General features: G+C 50.9%; 1 protein-coding gene across 8 annotated transcripts in view; it reads left to right on the forward strand.

Moving 5' to 3' along the window:
• ESRRB (estrogen related receptor beta) overlaps positions 1–20291 on the forward strand; it is a 155788-nt gene that overhangs the window by 90272 nt on the left and 45225 nt on the right. For all 8 annotated transcript variants that reach the window (XM_014559166.2, XM_032482424.1, XM_032482426.1 and 5 more), the window contains one exon: positions 16954–17363. In XM_014559166.2, coding sequence (XP_014414652.1) covers positions 16967–17363 — 397 coding nt within the window. In that variant the 5' untranslated portion in view covers positions 16954–16966. The remainder of the gene's footprint in view (positions 1–16953; positions 17364–20291) is intronic.

The following is a 20291-nucleotide window of genomic DNA, read 5'->3' on the forward strand; positions in this document are numbered from 1 at the left end:
GAAGCAGAAGGCCTGAGCTCTAAGCCCAGTGTGTGATGGTCATTTTACCTCTTGGAGCCTCAGTTTTCTTTTCGAAAGTAGAAGCGACCTCCCTGCCCAGTCCCACAGTGCAGGCAGGAGGACCTGAACGCTGTGTAAATGACCTAGACGGCCGCCGCTCCAGCTGCATGTGCATCGGGCTGGGCAGACCCGCCTCACAGAGCAGGTGTGATGCACCAGCCCAGCTGATACTCCCGGATCCCCGCAGCCTCCCTGCAAAGTTCAAGTGTCTAAACAAATGCCCTAATGTAGCACCCGGGGATTTTCTGGAACGAACCCTTGCCCACCTCTCCTTCCAGATCTCCTGCCATGTCCTCATTTGTCCCACTGCCACATATCTTTGTCCCAGACAGCCCAGGACACCTCGGATTCCCATTCCCCAGATGCGTACTGCCTGCCATTCCTATCTGTGATTTGCGCATGGTGGTCCCTTTGCCTAGAGACCATGCCAAACTCACTTTCTTTATTGGTCTGGCTAACACCTTACCTGTCCTTCAAGACAGCCTAGAGGACGTCTCCTCCAGGAAGACTTCCCTGACCCCCTTCCTCTCTGCTTCTTGGGTCTGTGCAGATGTGTGTGTGTGACTCTATCATAACACTATTGGACACTTTATTGTCAGTGTTTACTTGTTTGTATCTGCTATAAGATGCCGAGCTTAGGGGCAGGGTCCTTGCTGGGTTTGACTCAGTAAATGTGTAGTAAATGATATTAAATAAATGAGTGGTAACTACATTTTATATAAGGTCAGGCACAGGAAGCACCTCCACTCCCCCAGGAACCACACAGCATGTCCTTAAGAGCCAAACCCTGGTGTTAGGTCACAGGAGTCCAAATGCATCCTGGCTTTACGCCAGTTGTGTGACCAAATTACTTAGCCCCTCAGTTTCCCCATCTTTAAAATGGGATTGTAGTAGTTCTGACCTCTTAGGGTTGCTACAAAGATGGATTAAGTGCTGCACTTAGAACAGTGCCTGGACCTTGTTCAGTGCAGGGAGGTGGATTTCTCGATGGAGGGCCCTGGATTCCTGCCCCTGCAGATCCTCCCGGGCCCCTGGCGCACCCCCCATCCCCAGGCTGCTGAGCTGGCTGTTTCTCTCTCTTGCCCCGCTCTGGTGAACTTTCTCACTTCTCTACCCACTCCAACCAGTCAGCACAGAAGTAATCCAATTTTACTTGATTATTAGTCATTCCTTTCTGCTGCTGTTTTTGTTTTTTACTTTTTTTTAAAGTATTCTAGATTTAATTGAGTTGATTGATTAGCACAATCACTGATCGGAAGGAGACACTCTGTAACCCTCTCCTCCCCCCGCCTGTACCTTCCCCTAGAGAGGACCTGAGCTGACTGCTGTGGTCAGGGACTCCTGCCCAAGTTGCGTGGCTTGGTGGGCTGGGAGTTAGGCACCTGGCCCCAACAGGCTGAGTGACCTGGGCGAGTTCTTTATCCTCTCTGAGCCTGAGTTTCTTCTTCTGTAAAAAAAAAAAAAAGGATCAAGCTAAATGAAACTTCTGATCCCTTCCTGCCCTAAAATTCTATGAAAACTCTACATCTAAGTACCACCATGCCCCACCCCTGCTTTGATCTGTGAATCATTCATTCATTCATTCATTCAGCATCACTGAGAACCTGTGCCCAGCGCTCAGCCAGGTGGGATCCAGATGTGAATGAGACCAGGGCCCTGCCTTCCAGGAGCTTGGGTAGGGAGAGACTGACAAGCAGCAGACTCCAGCATTTATAACTTAACATGTGTTCTAAGTTCAACAGGGTTTCGAGGGGAGTCCCTAACTCTGGAAAGTTGTAGAGAAGGTGACATCAGTAAAACAAAACAAAACAGAACAGACGGTGGTGGGGGGAAGTGACCTTTATGGAGATCCACCCCTACGTGCCAAGTACTGTGCTGAAGCACTGTCTCCTTGTTTTCTCTGTAATCCTCACAGCCACCTTCTGACTAAGGGAATGTGACAGCAATTTTATGGATGAAACACGTGAAGCTCAGAGAAGCTAAGTGGCTTGCCTAAAGCCACTCAGCAAGGAAATGAGGTCTGAATAGTATCAAAGCTTGTCCCCTTCAGTTTCTCACCATGGTACAATGTTCAATAATTTCAGAAAGGTTTTTTTAAAAGTTCAGCTAATTTCCCCCAAATCTCCCTTCTCTTTTCATTTTTGCACGTTTTCTTCCACACATACCCTTTTTATATTGTGAGTTGGAAAGGCAGCCAGGGCTAGGTCAAGTATTTTGCTTTTCATTTCTAAACTCTCTGTTTCCACCTGGAATCGTGATGTTGAGAGGCTGTGAAATGTTGAGATCAAGCTCAGAACTCAGGAGTCAGAAGGGCCTGGGTTCACATCCTGGCTGTGCCCCCGACCCACGATGCGACATTGACTGAGGAACCCCTCCATCCTCAGTTGCTCCCCCTTACAGTTGGAGTGAGGCTGCCTCCCTCAGGGGCCTGGTGAGGGTTAACTGGGTGGATGTGGAAGTGCTCAGAAATTCAGGTTTCATTTTTGGTGGATACCTTTGGGGACTGATTGTCCTGAAGACCTTGTTCATTTCTTCTGCAGGAGCCAGGGTTGTGCAATGCCAGAGTGAGGTTGGCAGGAAGGGTGTGACAACTTTGCAGGAAGCTGACACTTTCAAAGCTTTGGAAAATCAGATCCTAATTTGATTCCCACGGTTAACTCCAGGAGATAGCGAGATGGGTGAGCCCTGTATTAGAGAGGAAGAAACTGAGGCTCAGAGACAGTCAAGAACCTGCTGAGGGTCATGGAAGAAGGAAGGATCAGGGCTGAGACTTGAGCTTGGCCTGGGAGAGCTGGATTTGGTGCTCCTCCCACTGCAGCCTGGCCTGAGCTGGCCGGTGCTTGGGGCGGGCAGCTCTGGGGTGGGTGTGGGGCCCTGCTCCCCGGATCCTGGGCTGGAGCAGGTCAGAGGGGCCCATGGACGCATCAGGGCCGGAGTCTGGAGAGTTACGGATTCCCAGTCTATAAACGTCATGTTGATGCCAGACATTGTATGACAGGGAGTGTTTCATTTTGTAATGTGGATTTTCTTTTTACTTCAGGTGATTTTACTTTTAACCCTTGAATCACCTGTGAAACTGGGATGAGCGAAAAGCTGGTGACTGGGGGCCAGCTACCCAGGGAAATCTTGGGACCAGTGCGCTGCTTCCTTCCAGAGAGCCCACTGTGCCACCTCCTGTGTCGTGTGTCTTCAGGCCATGCTGGCAGCTGGCTTGGGGCATTTTATCTCAAGGACACACAGCCTTGGAGCTGGGACAGAAGCCTTGTCAGTTTAGTCACTGGGCTCTTTCTAGCAGGCATAATAAGAATGCAGAAGACTCTTGTGCTGTTTATTATTTTTGTAAAAACCTGAAATATAAACTACAAGATTGCAATTCTTCTTGAAAGAGGAGCTGTGTGTGTGTGTGTGTGTATACACACTTTGAGGACAAAGAACAAAGGAATGTTGGCATTTAGGCCAAATAGCCAAAATTTATCCTCAATTCCAAGGCACACAGAAGGTGGGGGGTAAGCAGTCCTTTCCAAGAGGGCCTCTGGGGTCTGTGGCTGCCATTCCCTTGACATTTTGTGTCTCCATTCCAACCACTTTGAACTTTATATATTCAGGGCTTACAGGCCATCCCTACCGTCTCATAGCTCAGCACAAGGATGACATGGCCCGGGCAATTCTGATTTTGAGTGACAGGTCTTCTGCACATACCCTGTCACCACGGAGTGCCCAGCTTTCCAGATCTCTGAGCAGCCTATTGTCTCACTGAGCAGGCTGAGGGTTCACCTGCCCCAGCAGCCTTTTGGTCCTCGTGGTTGGCCTTGGGACATGGGTCTCTATACCTGGGTCGTCCAGATCAGTGTCCTTGCTCAGACCTGCTGTCTTAGTCTATTCAGGAAGCCATAACAAAATGCCATAGACTGGACGGCTTATAAACAACAGAAATTTACTTCTCACAGTTCTGGAGCCTGGCAAGTCCAAGATCAAGGTGCTGGCGGGTTCAGCATCTGGTGAGGGGCCACTTCCTTGTTCATAGACAGCCGTCTTCTCACTGTGTCCTTATGTGGTGGAGGGAGCAAGGGAGAGTTCTGGGGTGTCTTTTATCAGGGCACTGATCCCATTCATGAGGGCTCTACCCTTACCACCCAGTCATCTCCCATAGGCCCTCCCCCAATACTATCACATTGGGGGTTAGGTTTCAACATGCAAATTTTGGGGGGAGGACACACACATTTGGTCTATGGCACCTGCTGTCTTTCTGGTTGTCAGTAGCCTCTGTCCCTCCTCTCAGCCTGGACCCAGTTGGAGGAGGAAAGTTTCTTTTCTGCCACCTTGAAAGGCCAGTCTGGCCAAGAAAGGGAAGAAGTAACTGGAATCATCGCGCTTCTCCAGAGATGGTCCTTAATCTTTGAAGAGGTAGGGAGGGGACAGAGTGGCTGAACCCCCCACCGTGGGTGTCAGGATGGATCAGAGTTCAAAATGTAACCCTTCAATGTACAGCAGAAGTTATGTGGCCTGTGGGGCTCACCATCTGTGTGCTTCCATAGATTTGCCCATCCATAAAACAGTACTAAAACTCCAGAGTTATTGTGAGGATTGAATAATCTTCTATGTGCAAAGCTCTTTGCACATAGTAAGTGCCTGCTTAACAAGAGAGGAAATTTTGTGTTATTATTACATTAAATAATACAGTAGTGTTAAATTTCTTCTCCTCCAAAGGGCTTCCACATCTGTTTTCTTACTGAGTCTTTACAATCACCCAGGAAAATGAGGTGGTTTTTCTTGGACCCAGTTTACCAGTGCAGCAGGAAGTGTAGTCACTGGTCCAAGGTCACTCTACAAGGCACTGGGACACTGAGGCCTGACCCTGAGGTCCCCAGGGGGGGTCCCAGTCTGGTACACCTGCAGCCCCAAGGGCCTTTCCTGGCACGCAGGACAGCAGCCCCTGCCCCTCTGATGCTCCACTCCTGGAGGAAGGACAAGGACTCTTCCTCCCATCTTCCTGCCTCCCCTTCCCTGGGCAGCTGTCCTCCCCGCCCCTGCTCTGACTTCCCAGGGAGAAGGGCCCTAATCCTGTTTGGTCCTGGCAGGGGGTGGGCCCACCTCTCAAGCCAGTGGCAGGGCCGGTGTCATTGCCAGCAGCATCTTGGCGGGATGAAGGTTGCATTAGTGAGCAGTAATTGAAATGCAAAATAACATTTTGATCGAGCCAGCAGGCTGTTTATTTATCAGATCAATAGTCAAAATGCCCCATCTGGAGAATTCAGCGTGATAAGTGACAGCATTTCCAAGGGCAAGCCTGGTGAATCTGTCCCCCACCCCCAAAGGTCCAGATGAAGGGAGGGCCAAGGAGCCTGGAAGTGACTGTCACCTTAACGTCTGTTTTCCTCATTTTCATCTTATATCCAGTTTATAGAAGAGACCCAAATTGTCAGAACATCCTTGCTGTGGCTGGAAAGGCCTGTACCCCAGAGACCCAAGAATCATAGTAACAGCTCATAGTAACAGTTCACTGAGCACTTTCTACGTGCAGGCACTGCTGTCAGTGCTTTCCATTTATTGGGTCACCTAATCCTCAGGACAATTCTCAGAGGTAGGGATCTTCATCTCACCCATTTTGCAGATGAAGAAACTGTGGCACAGGGAGGTTAAGCAGCTGGTAGCACAGCCAGTGAGTGACAAAGCCAGGATTCAAACCCAGGTGATCTGGGCCCAGAACCCTTGTGCCTGGGCCTGGTTGGGTCCCCTCTGGAAGGTAGGGAGCAGCGGTGACTTTTTTTCACTTATATAAGTCAGGGTCCCGGCTCTAAAGTCAACACAAGCTTTTCCCAACCCCACTTCTCACAGGTTTTCATAAATTACATTGATTTTTGTGTTCAAATATCTTCTTTTAACATTTCAAACCTAGGTTTCTTGATAATGGATCTCAGATGCTAGCTTCTCTAAGGTGCTTCCAAACACGGTATGTGGTTTTAGGTTCTTAAAAACATTGAAAGGTAGAAAAATCCACACATCCTTTGCGCAGTCTTTACACTAGGATTAGCAGAATTCGGTGAGAGCTGGTGGCGAGGTTTGGGTCCTTTCGGTGGGACTGTTGGACTGGGTCTCTGCTCCTGAGGTGCTGGCTGACTCCCCTGCCCTGACCCTGGCCCTGTCTTGTGGCTCAGGCCTGTGACTGTCACAGCCAGAGAGGGGCAGGCCTTGACTCATATCCCACCCAGCTCTCAGATCCCTGCCTTCATTTGTTCACTTGACAAGCATATTCGGAGCATCTGTTGTGTGTGTGGAAGCATTCTAGACAGTGAAGGACAGTAGAAAAGAAAGCAGACAAGGCCCCTGCACTTGTGTACAGGGGGCAGGGGCCCCAAGATGGGAGCATGTGGTGTAATCCAGAAACAGCCAGAAGGCGAGTGTGGCTGGCACAGAGTAACCCCAGGGGAGAGCGGGCAGGGGCTAGCGTCACCTGAGGGCCTCCCAGCTGTGGAAAGTGGGAGTGTGATGGGAAGTCCCTGGCTGTTTCTGGCAGAGGCATGTTGTGACTTACACTCCTTTGCTTTGTAACTCACTCCAGCATTTCTGGCAGCGCAACCCTTGCTAAGATATTTAGCCCTTCTGAGCCTCAGTTTCTTCATCTGCAAAATGGGAACACCAGGTTGTTGAAAGGATTCAAAGACCTAGTGCTTTTAGGTTGATGCCCAGCACAGAGCAAGTCCTCTATTATCATCAGTACAGAGATCCGAAGCGGGTTCCCAGCTGGCTGCAGTGCCAGGTCCCCCACCTGTCCACCTGAGTTAATGTCTCCCTGTCATTTGCCCAGGCTAACCATTAGCACAAAGGCTGAAAAACTGAGTCAGGAAGAGCAATGGATGCTGAGAGCCCCAAGCTTCCTGTGTTATCCCTGCTATGCACAAGGCCACATGGCAAGGGCCACTGCTCACTGCTGTGCCCAGGCAGCGGATGGAAGTGTGGTCCCTCTCACTGGGTCTGCATACTGCCCTGCAAGAACAGCACATACAAAAGAGACTCAAATGTGTGATTGCATAAGGAGTAGAGTGGAAATCAGCAGTGTGAGCCAAGCTCCTTGCATGCTGATTCTGTCTAGGGTTGTATCAATAGAAGTATAGTGTCTAGGATGAAGGGGGTGTCCGTATGGCTCTGAACTGGTTGGAACTTGCCTGGAAGACTGTGCTTGATTCTGATACTCCTTTTTATGACGGGTAAACAGAGCAGATGGATTGTTCTCAGAGGAAGGCACAATGCGAAGAGGAGCGATTCTAAGTCCAGAAGAGGCCTTCCTGGCGAGGACAGGACTCACCAGGGAGAAGGAAGCTGCCTTCAGCAATCTAGAGGGCTTTTATGTGGAATGGGGGGTGGGTTAGACTTGTTCTGTAGGTCCTGAGGGAGAGAGTTGTCTAAATTATAACTGAAAGCTCCAGAGGGAAGACATAGCTCTTTCTTCACAGCGCTCATCACTAACAGAATTTATCCTATTTGGTTGTTTACCCATTGTATTAGTTAGCATGGGTAACACTAGCTCTTATTACGTACAACCCCAGGGTTTCAGTGGCTTAGCACGACAGAAGGTTACATTTTGTGCACATGACATTTTGGTGAAGGTGTTTGGCAGGTTGCCTTCCATGAGGTTTTTCATGGGCCCAGGTTCCTTCTACCCTGTGGCTCTGCCACCCCCCAGGGCCATGGAGCCCCCTCGTGGAAATGCTGCCTGGATCCTATGTGGCCTGCAGGTGGGAAAGAGCAGAGAGACAGAGGGAGTAGGGGTAAGGGAGTGCCATGGGAGAGTCTTATGGACCAGATTGGGGAGTGGCTTACATCACTTTGCCCACATGCCGTTGGCCAGGACCCAGTCTATGGCCACAGCTCACTGCAGGGGAGACTGGGAAATGTGGTCTTCCTGGTGTCTAGGAAAAACAAGAAATTGCTTTCTCAGTCTCAGCTATACTTACTTATCATATTTCATTGAATCTAGGCCATCATCTATTGTTAAAGACACAGTTATTTGGGGGAACCACTAATTAAATTAAACCATGGCATGCCATCGATTCAAGATGCATTCTGATTGCCAAGATGTTAAAATGCGAAAAAATGATGTAGTTTAGAGTCAATAAAATATGGTGGTGTCAGGCCTTGGGAGCAGTAATCTGTCCACCTTGGGCACCAGTCCATCCCCAGGACTAAAAGTATCTGGCAGATGGTAGATATTCAAGGCATAGGCGTGGAATGCATGAGGGAGGGAGAGAGGGAGTGGATGAATGAATGAGGTAGTGTGGGAGATGGTGAGGTGTCAGAACCACCGTGTGTGAGCTACCGCATCAAGGGATGAGGCCTCGTCACTCACCTTAGCAGAGGTGCTGCCATGTTCCCCAGGATCCCAAGGCTGCCGCCCCGGCCGGCCCCCTTCTCTGCTGCCAGCTTCGATATTCCCCTTCTTCACTGCACGTGATGTGAGGGATGACCTCGCTCACACTTGAGCTGTCCATCTTACTGCCTCCGTGCCTGGGGAGGCAGCCGTGATGCCCAGGTACGTGGGAGAGACACACTGGCCCGGCTTGGGTCAGGTGCACAGCCCCGGGTCACTCCGCTGGGCCAGCAGGGTGGAGGTCAGTGTGAATGTGGCAATTCCTGTGTGAGCTCTGTGTGCACGCAGGAGTAAGAGAGAGAATGTTGGACCTGGGTGTCAGCTCCTGGGAGAGAGCCTGGTTAGATATAATAGTTGGTTCTAGTAGTGCCTGAACAAGGAGCCCCTTGACCTGAAAAAAGACTGTCTTGGTGGAAGTTCCAGCATGCAGAGAGGCACACAAATGCACAAGTGGTAGGTGGGTGGATGCACGGGTGGATGACTGATGGAAGGAAAGAGGGAATAAGACAGTCTTGCTTGCTGTGGGACTGAACTTTTTGAGATTGAATGGAAGCTGTCTCCTCATTACTAAAAAGGGGTGCTAGTAACAACCACTGACATGCATTTATTGAGCACTTACTGTATGCCAGGCACTGTTCTAAGCTCTTTTCTGTATTAACTCGCTAATCCTCAAGACCACCTTATGAGATGAATATAATTATCATCATCCTCATTTTACAGATGAGGAAACTGAGGCCCAGAAAGGTTAAATAACTTGTAAGAGACAGAACTGGAATTCAGACTCAGGCAGCTGAGCTCCAGGCACTAAGTTCTGTGGACCAGCACCATCACTACTGTGAGAATTCAATGCTATCTGGAAACTGCCAGATCTGTTCAATGACAGTGGGTAGGATGTTTATGCCTGATCACTGCTTGATATAGGATGAAAATAAAAACAGGTTTAGGAAGAGCTAAGATTCCCAGATGTCAGATCTCTAATAGCTATTTTTAAAATTAGGTTTATTTATTTATTTTGTTTTGGGGAGGAGGAAGGTACTTAGATTTATTTATTTATTTGCTTTTCAGAGGAGGTACTAGGGATTGACCCCAGGACCTCCTCTATGCATGCTAAGCATGTGCTCTACCTCTTTGAGCCATATCCTCCCCTCTCCAATAGCTAGAGATGTGTTTGGGGGCATCTTCTGAAACTGTGATGCTGTCCTTCCTCCAGACACACCCCCTTGTGGTGTCAGAGGCTGAGCGGGCTAAAGTAAGAGTGGACAGGTACCTCTGAGTCCTGCGTGAGAGTGCTCCCCTGAGAGGACCAAGACGAGGGCTCAAGTTTCGAATTGGTCTCCCCAGAGGAGGCTCCTCTTTCTAATCTGTATGCAGCCAACCTTCGAGCCAGCAGGGCTGTCCACTGTGGGCCGACGGAGCTTTGCCGGGGATCGGGTCCTCCTAGCTGTCCCTGGGCAGCCACTCAGCATCCAGCAGTCTCCTCCTGCTTTGGCAAAGCCTCTCTCTTCTCACAATGATGGATGCAGCTTGGAACATTGTGGATAAAAAGCCCCGATTGAAAGGCGCTAATTACCCATTATTATTTTCCGTGCCGTAATTTGTGTGGAACGAGATTTCAATCAGTTGTCTGGGATCAGCCTGGTTTTGACTAATCTTTCTAACGACAAGATGCTTAATTACAGATTTTTGCCTGAGTTCCAGCGAATGGGGCGGCGGGAAGCAGGCTCTCCCTGAAGCCAGTTTGCTATTGGGTCATTTTGTAGTCCCAGGTCCCAGAGGGGCCCTCGAGGGGAGAGAGAGAAACAGAGAATCAGGAAAGCACTCCTGAGGAGACCAGATAAAACCGAACCTGCACAGGACCGGTGCTGTGCCAGTGATGAGGTGATGGGTGGCAGGTGGGCCGCCGCCTGAGTCAGCTTGTTCCCCTGCTCAGGGCACCTGCCCACTTTGTCTCTCCACCCCCAGCCAGCCCCCTGCCAGCCTGGCTTTCCAGTTAGTGTCTTTGAGTGAGTCACCACTTCCGGGGGCTTCAGAAAGTCACCGGGCCAGGCAGGAGAATTTCTGAGCACTTATGACTCACTGACTCTCTCTGTGCTGGTGTCTGTCCAGAAAAGTGGAACCAATGTTGAATGATACGCGTCACAAGATTTCAGTCTCAAGGAGTGATAAAAACGCTACTTAGGTGATTCAGACTGCTTTTGGGGAAGGTCAATTTGAATTTAAGAAATACCTGCATTTAAGGGAAAATATATATATAACTAATGGACTCAGATGCATAGAATTGGATTAAGTATAATCTTTGGTTCATAATTTTCATCACTGGCTCCCCTTTCCTCCCTCCTTCCTTCCCTCTCCCGTAAGAAGTGCCCATGAATCCACATCCCGACAGGGGTGCTGGGACCTTGACTGTTATTCATATTTACCCACATGGTCTTCCCCATCTTCTCCCACAATTAAAGGCTCATTCTGCATTCTCTAATAATAATTTTTTGACATTTTTGTTTTAAAATGTATTTTTTAATCAGTCTTTTTTGGTAGGGGGCGGGTAATTAGGTTGTTTAATTATTTACGTAAGGGAGGAACTGGGGATTGAACCTAGGACCTCATGCAGGCTGAACATGAGCTCTACCACTGAGCTATATACCACCCTCCCTTAATATTTTTGAAAGAAGTTTAACTGTGTTACCTTTGGTGCCTCAGGTGCTGATTCGTAACAAGCAAAGCCTTGCGGGAGGGTCTGAGAGTCTGCCCTAATGACTAGCTCTGTGAACCCTGGTTAGCAAATTAACTATGGAAATATACATAAGTCTCTCAAGTGTTCAGAAACCGTTTTTCTTCTATAGAGTGGATTCCCGTTTCAGGCTTTTTTTATCCTCTTAATTTGCCCAACCTGCCACTTTCCTGGTAAATGGCAAGTTCCTTGTGGAATTATCCTCCATTCTGGATCTGGGGACCGGCTTGAGGGGAGAGCTTTGCTGGGTTTAACCCCGAGCCACCACCAGCTGCTGGATTTTCCGGAAGGGGTTTCCTGGAAGAATCACAGTAGCAGCTTGCTGTCCGCTGAGAGCTTGCTGGGCCCTGGCACGTTCTGAACGTTTTGCCTGCATGGGCCCTTGCTCAGCCAGAACAATCTTATGAAGGAGGTGCTGTGAGTGAGCCCATTTTCCAGATGAGGACCCTGAGGCCTAGAGAAGGTGACCTGTTTACTCAGAGTCAACAGCTACTAGGAACTGGCTCATCTGTCATCAGAGTGCAGGCTCATAACCGGCATGTGACTCTGTGGCTTGTTCCTGCCCTTTCCCGGGCGGCCCCGGCACAGAGCCAACAGGTGGCTCTGAGGGCAGCCCCTCTGCATGTGATCAGATCCTTGTGTGTGGCAGGGTGGACTTGACCCAGCAGAGGAAAGCAAGCCCGGCTCTAGGCCAATCAGGCTGGTCCTTCCCTGTCCCCCACCCCGGGAGCTTCTGTTCCTCCAGCTTCTCTCCTGCTGCCTGCCCACCAGCAGGCAGCCTTGAGGCTGATAGATCTCTAGGATTCCAGCTTAACAATTGATGATGGTTTCTTGCTGATATCCTGGAATTTCTCTTCCTCTGGAGGTCTGCAACAAAATAGCTGAACAGTTTGTGTTTCCCTCAGAACTTCCAAGATTCTGTTGGTCTTTGTATCAGGAAAACCTTCAGCTCACTTTGTTGTCTAGCAAAGTGATGTCTGACAGCGGCAGAGAGCACCCCAGTAAGCTCAGTCGCCCCTGGAGGTCAGGCATCTCTGGGGTCTGGGGCCCCACATTGGACGCTGAGAGGGGCGGGCCTGGGTGGGGGTCGGTGGGGGCATATTAATCAGATGGTAGTGAAATTGAGGCCAGGGCCGCTCTGGCTGCGCTCCCGTTAGGAGATGGATCAGAGGGAAAATGATGCCTCAAGGGGCTTCGACCACTGACTTCTGCTCTTTCAAAGGCGGCTCAGATGGGGCATTGGTCCCCTCCCGTAAAGTCAATAGTCATCGACCAGTTGGGAACTGGATCCCAGCCAAGCACAGAGGATGGACTCGACATGACCCTCTCTCTCCTCCCCAGAGCACAAGTGTCAGCCACCTTCCCCTCATCCGGAGGCCACGCTCTTCCTACGCACCATGCTGGCCACCCACCCTGTGGCCACGTCCTCCTGGGCCTTAGCATCAGGACTCCACCTCTGAGATCTTCCCTGACCCGAGCTCCCATCCTTCCAGCAGTCTCCACCCTTCCTCCTGCTGTACCTCTGCCTCTGCCCACTGGACCCCCTATGATCTTGGCCCCTCCGTTTTCTCCCAGTTCTCTCTTTCTGACATCACTCCCCTCTATCCCCAAACTACACTATTGATCCAACCCTCAGCTCACAGGCCCCTTGTCCACCCTCTTCCTTGAACATCCAAATCTGTAGTTCTCACCTGGGGGGTGATTTTCCCCCATCCTCCAGAATGTCTGGCAGTGTCTGAAGAAGGATTTGGTTGTCATTTCTGGGGGTGGGGGTGCCACTGCCTTCTAGTGGGTAGAGGCCAGAGATGCTGCTGAACGTCCCACAGTGTACAGGACACCCCACAACAGAGAATTACGTGCCCAGGTGTCAGTAGTGCCTGGGTCAGGAACTCAGACCTGAGCTGCCCGAGGACTCAGGCTCCCCTGCGCTGCTGCCCCTGCAGAGTTAAGGGCCTAGTAAACCTTTACGGCCCTGATTTCTGTTCTCTCCTCCTCCCACAGTTGCTGTCCCAAACTTTCTTCCTTTTGCTAGACCTTGTGGCCTCAGCCTTCATCCCTGCACTTCCCACTTCAGGGAGTGAGGAGAGAGGCTGCATGGGGTAGGGGCGAGGGAGGTGAGGGGCCTCACTCAACTCTCCCCGAGGCCACCCCCAAACTTCCCCTCTGCACAGCAGACCTTCGCTCCCTCTCTGACTGCTTCAGCTAATTCTCTTCCAGGGGCACCCAGATTCCTTGTAAACTCCAACCAGGTCCCCTGACTGCATCTGTTATTCCCACAGGATTCAAACTTGACTCCCCAGAGAGTCACAGCTGGAGGGCTAAAAACAAACAAACCAGCACCAAACATGCAGATGTGTGGGCCCCACCTGCAGAGATGAATGTGCAAAATGTGACTGGGGTGGGGTGGGGCGTGGAGAGGGGGTGGTCAGGTCCAGGAAGCTACCTGTTCTGCAAGCACCTTGGCGGACTCTGATGGAGGTCAGACGAGAATCTGAGAAAAGCTGACATTCATCTTCCATAATTTCAATCTCTCCATCTCGATTCCCTCCTTACCATGAGCAGGTGACATAGAGTCGCCGTGTAATTCACTGTCTACTCTCAGGCAAGATAGGGCGTGATGGGGAATTATACTGGGTCAGTAGATGGGATCAGGACTGCCCAGGGCAAACTGGAAAGTAATTTTTAAATTTCTTAAATTCCTAACCTTCTTGGCACACCCCCTCCTCATCAAAGAAGCCGATAATTACTGACAATAACAACAAAAACATTCCTTCTCTGCCTCCACCACCCCCAAGTTCAAGTGGCTGGTGCTGCCTGAAGGTATGTTAGGGGCCCCCTACCCCCTCCTATGCCATCTCAGTGGAGCTTCTTGAGAGGATTGTCTGCCTTCCGTACCTCCCGCAGCCCTTGCCAGGTGGCTCCCATCCCTCAGTGCCGTGACTCTGTTCTGGGAAGGCCACTAGTCACCTCCTGACTGCTCACTGCAGGGCACACTTGTCCCTTCTGACTTCCCCTGACTCTGCAGCTGCTTGCCCCCTTCTCGATGGCTCTCCTCACTGCAGTTCACCACTCACCCTCTTTCTCTTCTCCAGCTCCTCTGGGCACTTATTCTCTGCCCTCTCCTTGGACTTCTTTTCCTCTGTCTTTCTTTTAAATTTTGCCTTTGAATATATGAACGACGTCCCAGAGGTCCCGATGCGGGGGGCAGGTTTCCTGGAGGGAAAATGAATGCAAATATGAATGAATGAGTGAATGAAAGTATGAAGCCGGACCAGAGGGACATGGCAGGCAGGGGAGTGGACTCTTGAGGCCAGGGTCAAGTTTGCTTCCTTTTCAGTCCTAGAGTCTGACCAGGGCCCCGGGGCAGGGATCTGGACAGGGTGCACAGCCTGCTAAAGAGTGCTCTGTGCCCTTCTGAACCAAGGAGAGGGGCAGGAGGGGAAACCAAGGTTTAGGGGATGAAGCCTCTGCTTGCCCTGGGTGTCCTTCAGGGCCGGCTGAGCTGTGAGGCTGGGAAGACGGTGGGGAAACTTGTGGCCTGCTGTCCACCTTCAGGCCGGCTCCCCAGCTGCTTCCCTCAGGGCCCTAGCTGCTTCCAAGGGGCAGATCTGAAGCGGGTAGCATGTAATACGTGCTCACTCAATAGCACTTGCTGTAATTACTGTTGATTTTATCAGGTGTAGCTCCCGAAATCTCTGGGGCTCTCACGAGCCCGGGGGAGGGGTGGGCTGGAAGGCTGGGATCTGGGAGCAGTCTCAGGCAGCAGTGTTTGTCACCGTGGGCCGGGGATGTTCCTGTGAACCTCAGAGCCTCAAACAGCTGCAGGAGGGGATTACAAATGTAAGAGCACCTGGTCCCTCTCCCTGCAGGCCCCATGCAAGGGTGCTGCACGGAGGCACCCTACAGGTGCATATTGTGTCTGACCAGGCCAGTGGCGTTTCCTGAGGACACACCAGGGACCTGTGGGTCACGTGGAGCCCAGGGACATGACAGGGCACCAGCCAGAGATGTAAAAACAAAGCAAAACAAAAGCCCAGAGGAGACTCTTAATGGGGTACGTTCTGCTGACGTAAGGGAAACTTGGGGCCAGTGGGAGAGGTGTCTCGGAAGACTCAGGAGAGACCCAGGAGCCTCTGTCTTCAAACACCACATTCCATAGATAATACACTGCTTGACAGTAGGAGCCTTATAGGTATCTTTTATCTTTTTATCAGAAGCAGCTCCCAGCTTCTGATTAGTACTGTCTTTAGGGCAATGAGTTCCCTGCCTCTGGACATGTTCAAGGATAGATGGATGGGACAACCCCTGGGAGGTGTATTAGGGACCAGGGACAGTGGAGGCCCCTCCCCATCATAAGATTTCTGGCCTTTGGTGGTGTAGGTGTGTGGCCAAGGCTGTGTTGTAAGGGTGGGCTTTGTGGATGTGATAAGATAGCCCCTTCCCTGTACGGTGACCAACCCTTTCCTCAAGGAGTGCTCAGAAAACAGAGGCTACCTCTGAGCATCACTGGAGGTAGGACCATGGATGCTCCCCCAGTGAGCCCTCCAGCCCTGGGACCCTCCCTCCGTCTCTCCCTCCCAACCTGGGGTCATCTTTCCACAAGTGGGGCTATACTGCCACCCTCTCCAGCCCTTTTCGTTCTCCAGGAGATTTCCCTCTTCTTTCACCTGCTCTGCAGGCCTCAGCCTTGGCTTCTTTTTTATCTCCACGTGGCCAGGCCAAGACAAGGACAGATGGACCCTGCCCCAGACTCCCAACACCAGGTCCTGGCTGGCCCAGAGCTCTTGAGTGAGGGCTTCAGCTGGGTTCCCTGAAGGCACCTTCATCTTTCTGCCCTTTGCTCTTCTTGCTTATGAGGGAGAGGAGCCCCTCCCCACGTCCTGGGAACTGGGATGTGGGAGGGTCCCACCTCGCCTGCCTTCTCACCCACCCTGCACGGTTCTGGGAGGAGGGGCTTTCATGATGGGAAATATTGTATGACCTTCTGTGGTGATCCTGCTTCCCTTGACCCTACAGGTGAGGCCGGGGAACTTAGAGGTTGAAACTTAAGGTTAGGGGGATGCTCGGAGTTGGGGTTGGAAGGCTCCCTCGTGTTGCATGATGCAGGCACAGCCTCTTGAGGGGGAGGCCAGCCTGAGCAGGGACTAGGAAGGAGAATGAGAGAGGAGGCCTGGGAGCCACCCTCCAGATGTGCCCTGGGCCAGAGGCAGAACCCAGGAGGTAATCAGTTTGGCTGATGCCCTGGCCACAAGCCCTGCCTCTTGTCCGGGCCAGATGACTTGGTATCGCTCATCCCAACCTCCATGATGGTGGCATCTCCGGGGACGCTCCAAGGTTGGGTTTACCTGCTGCCCCAGTGAGTCCAGACCAGGGTTATCAGATCATTGTCCTGAGGGTGTCTGGCCCAGGGGCTGGTACCCATGGGTACTCAAATGTACTACTGTGTGGGAAGGTTGGCCAATATTTTGGTTGACTTGTTGCCACTTTTTGTCCCCCTCAGACCAGCAACATGCAAAGGGTTGGGGTGCCTCAGCTGCAGTTTATTGATCAAACATAGTTCTTTGAGGACTCAGGTTCTGGAGGGGTAATGCCAGAAAATTGCTCTGGGCTGTGCCATTTTTCAGACCCATTGACCTTCTCAGCCAACATTTTATCTCACCAATGCCTTAGCCTTGGCCCCTCCCAGCCACCCCACCCACCTGGTGCCCAAAGCCTGAAGCTAATTCCTGGGGATGGTGTCACACCCACCGCACCCTCCTCCATCCGAGCTGACTGACTCTTCTGCGCTCTGTGTCCCCAGGCTGCTGAACAGAATGTCCGCTGACGACCGGCACCTGGGCTCCAGCTGTGGCTCCTTCATCAAGACAGAGCCGTCCAGCCCGTCCTCGGGCATCGATGCCCTCAGCCACCACAGCCCCAGCGGCTCGTCCGACGCCAGCGGCGGCTTTGGCCTGGCCCTGGGCGCCCACGCCAACGGTCTGGACTCGCCGCCCATGTTCGCTGGCGCCGGGCTGGGAGGCACCCCATGTCGCAAGGGCTACGAGGACTGTGCCAGTGGCATCATGGAGGATTCGGCCATCAAGTGCGAGTACATGCTCAACGCCATCCCCAAGCGCCTGTGTCTCGTGTGCGGGGACATCGCCTCTGGCTACCACTACGGCGTGGCCTCCTGTGAGGCGTGCAAGGCTTTCTTCAAAAGGACCATCCAAGGTGTGTGGCAGCAGGGCCGGGCCTGGGCGGGGTTCGGGTCCAGTGGGAAACGGGGTGATCCCCGCCAGCTGCCAGCTCGGGTCTGGGCGCCGCTGGAGCAGAGGTTTTAGAGGCTCCCTTTTAACTGACTCCCAGGGTTTCTCACTCTGGGATTCTGGACCAGGGCTCCAACTCCCAGACTGTGGTTGAAATGGTGCACACCCCCACAGGGCACCCCAGAAAACCCCAAGAAAAGCCACACAGATGCCTTAGCACAGGTGTGCCTCACACTCAGATAGGGAACACTGTCAAATGTGTGTCCCTACAAAGCAGATTTGGGGGAAACAAGTTAGCTCTCTTGGCCCTGCCATGCCAGGCTTCTTGAACTCTAACAGGGCTCTCATTTTGTTTTCATCGTAATTTTTAATTGCACAAGTTGAGCATGAATATTTTCCTTGTTGTAAAAGAGTCAGGGCCACAGAGCAAGGGAAATTTCCCCCGCTCACTGTCGCATCCCCATATGGCCAGTCTTCTGGGGCTTTTGACAATGCATCTGCATATCAGCTGAGTCATGTTTTGATGGCCATGGAGTGGCTGCCTCTTTTCATGGGTACCAACTCGGATGAAGGTGGCCAAGAGCCCCCACAGTGCACTCTGTGAAGTCAGTCCTAGGTAAACTGGGGAGAAGGGTGGGTCCACCCTCCCAAGGCTGTCATCAAGTTCATGGCACAGGGCCTAGCACGGAGGAACAGCCGGCCACGGCAGCTGAGATTCCCACTACAGTGGGCCACGGGGAGCGTGCTTGCTTCTGCATTCCGACGCGTCATCCGTGAGCACCTTCTAAATGCCAGTCTGATGCTAGGATGGACACACCGCCCTCTGCTCGTGGAAGTCACTGAGATGAGCCCATGCCATCCGCGATCACTGAAACCGCAAACCAGACTGCAGAAAATCCAGGGCACCTGCCCTGTCCTGCCCCTGGCCCAGCCTGGCTGTCGGGTGGGCCCTTCTGTCCCCAGTCCTCTATTTCACTTTTGGAAGAGGCAGTCTGAGCTCCCCTGGGGTGATTCTGAGTTTGTTCATTCAATGAATATTTGTTTAAATTTCTTGTGACAATGTATATATTGAAGTAATCGAGGGCACTAGGATTGGCCAGGCTTCCAGTTGAGATATTGTGGTGTCTAACCACCCAGCGGGCTCCCGGGTCAGACAGCTCCTTCCCTTCCCTTACAGCTCAGGGCCCTTGGGCAGGCAGCCTCAGTTTCTGCTTCACTTTGCGCCTGGGTCAGGAGAGATGCTGTCTTTTCTACCTCACATAGGGCTGTGAAAACAGAATTAAGTGCGTTCATATATGTAAAGCACTCATGTAAGTTGCCTAGCACTTAGTAAGCGCTAAATCAATATTTGCAACTATTATTTTCATTTTCACAGTATCACTTAAGAAATAGGATTACTCAGACAGCAGACATAGTTTGGTTTCTCTTACAGAGCAGGCTTTTTGTAATTACATACATTTCAATGAAACAGTATAATTATTATGACTTGACAGGATTTAAATTATTTTAGCTATTTTGGTTGTACATAATATTTATTAAATGAACCTTTAAAACAGTATGTAAGTGTGATACAAATTCAAACAGTGCAAAAGAATTAAACAATAGAAAGTAAGTTTTCCTAAAACCCCAGGCCCCTGTTCCCTGTAACTTTCCCAAAAGGAGTCATGATACCAACTTCTCTCAGCAGATATTTCTGAAGCACTCTTACATCAGGCACTGTGCTAGCCTTGAACACAGTGAATGAACACATCCTGGTCCCCGTCAGGTTCGCAATCCACAGTCTGAGAGGAGGCCGTTGACTCTCTAGATTTGAAAAGCACTGAAAGTAATTCTAAGTCTTCTGCCTCAGCCAGGGTCGAAAACTTCTAATCTGATAGCCAGTCAATATTATTGGATATTTGACAAACATGAGATATCTAAACCCATTTCAGTTACTGAAATAGCAGTGTTTTTCATCCCAGATTGGAAAGTAATCTTGGTAAGATGGCCACTATGTTAGACCCTTAGAGGTCAGTTTTTGAAAAATTGGCTTCTTAGGAGATAATTACATTTTCTTCTCTCCACATTCTTAAATGTGCTGGAGAGTTCTGGATCAAATTTTCTGAAAGCAGAGGCTGCTGTAGACTCAGGAACACTACCACACCCTTGACAGAGGCCTGGGTGCCGAGAACATCCTCAGCGAGTCAAGAGCCCCACAGGAAGAATCTGTAAATAGTCTTAATGATTTGCTACCTTGAATAGGATAAAGATCTCTTCCTAGAAGTCAAAAGGCAAACAGCAGCATTTAGGCTCCTTTGTCTCCAGAAGAGTTACTCATTCGCCACCAGAAAAAGGTTCCTATCTGGAACAGGGGAAAGGGAACTCTAGGGCTGATGGATAGCTCTGGTTATTTTATCAAATCTTCGGCTTAATGCTTTGGTTGAGTCGTTGGCAGACGTGGCCACAAAGCATAAGGCATTTACACTTTTCTGACCTTTCCTAGGAACAACTTGCACACCGTGCACTTCAGCATTGAACAAGGGAGATGCCACCCCCCGGCCCCTGCAGGGCTTATAATCAATGCCTAGGAGCACCCATAAGTGTTCGTGACAACTTTGTCTGCCCAGTTCTATGCTCTGTCGGTGCTGGGGGGTGTGGTGTCACTCGCCCAGAGTAGGTGAGCTCGGAGGTAAACAAAAAGGCACAGTCCTGAGGGGACAGAAATGCTCCCTGGCAAAGGAGATAAACTTCAACCTGAGTGAATTTACTAGTATCTAAATTTATATAAATTTATATAATTATATATATATAAATTCATAAAAATTTACTGTATCTAAAGAAGAAAAAAAAGCCCATCACAAGTGGATGGATCAGCCCTGGAGGCATAGAAAGAGAAGACAGACTTTCGGCAAAG

This window comes from Camelus ferus, chromosome 6, assembly GCF_009834535.1.
Source record: "Camelus ferus isolate YT-003-E chromosome 6, BCGSAC_Cfer_1.0, whole genome shotgun sequence".
NCBI lineage: Eukaryota > Metazoa > Chordata > Mammalia > Artiodactyla > Camelidae > Camelus > Camelus ferus.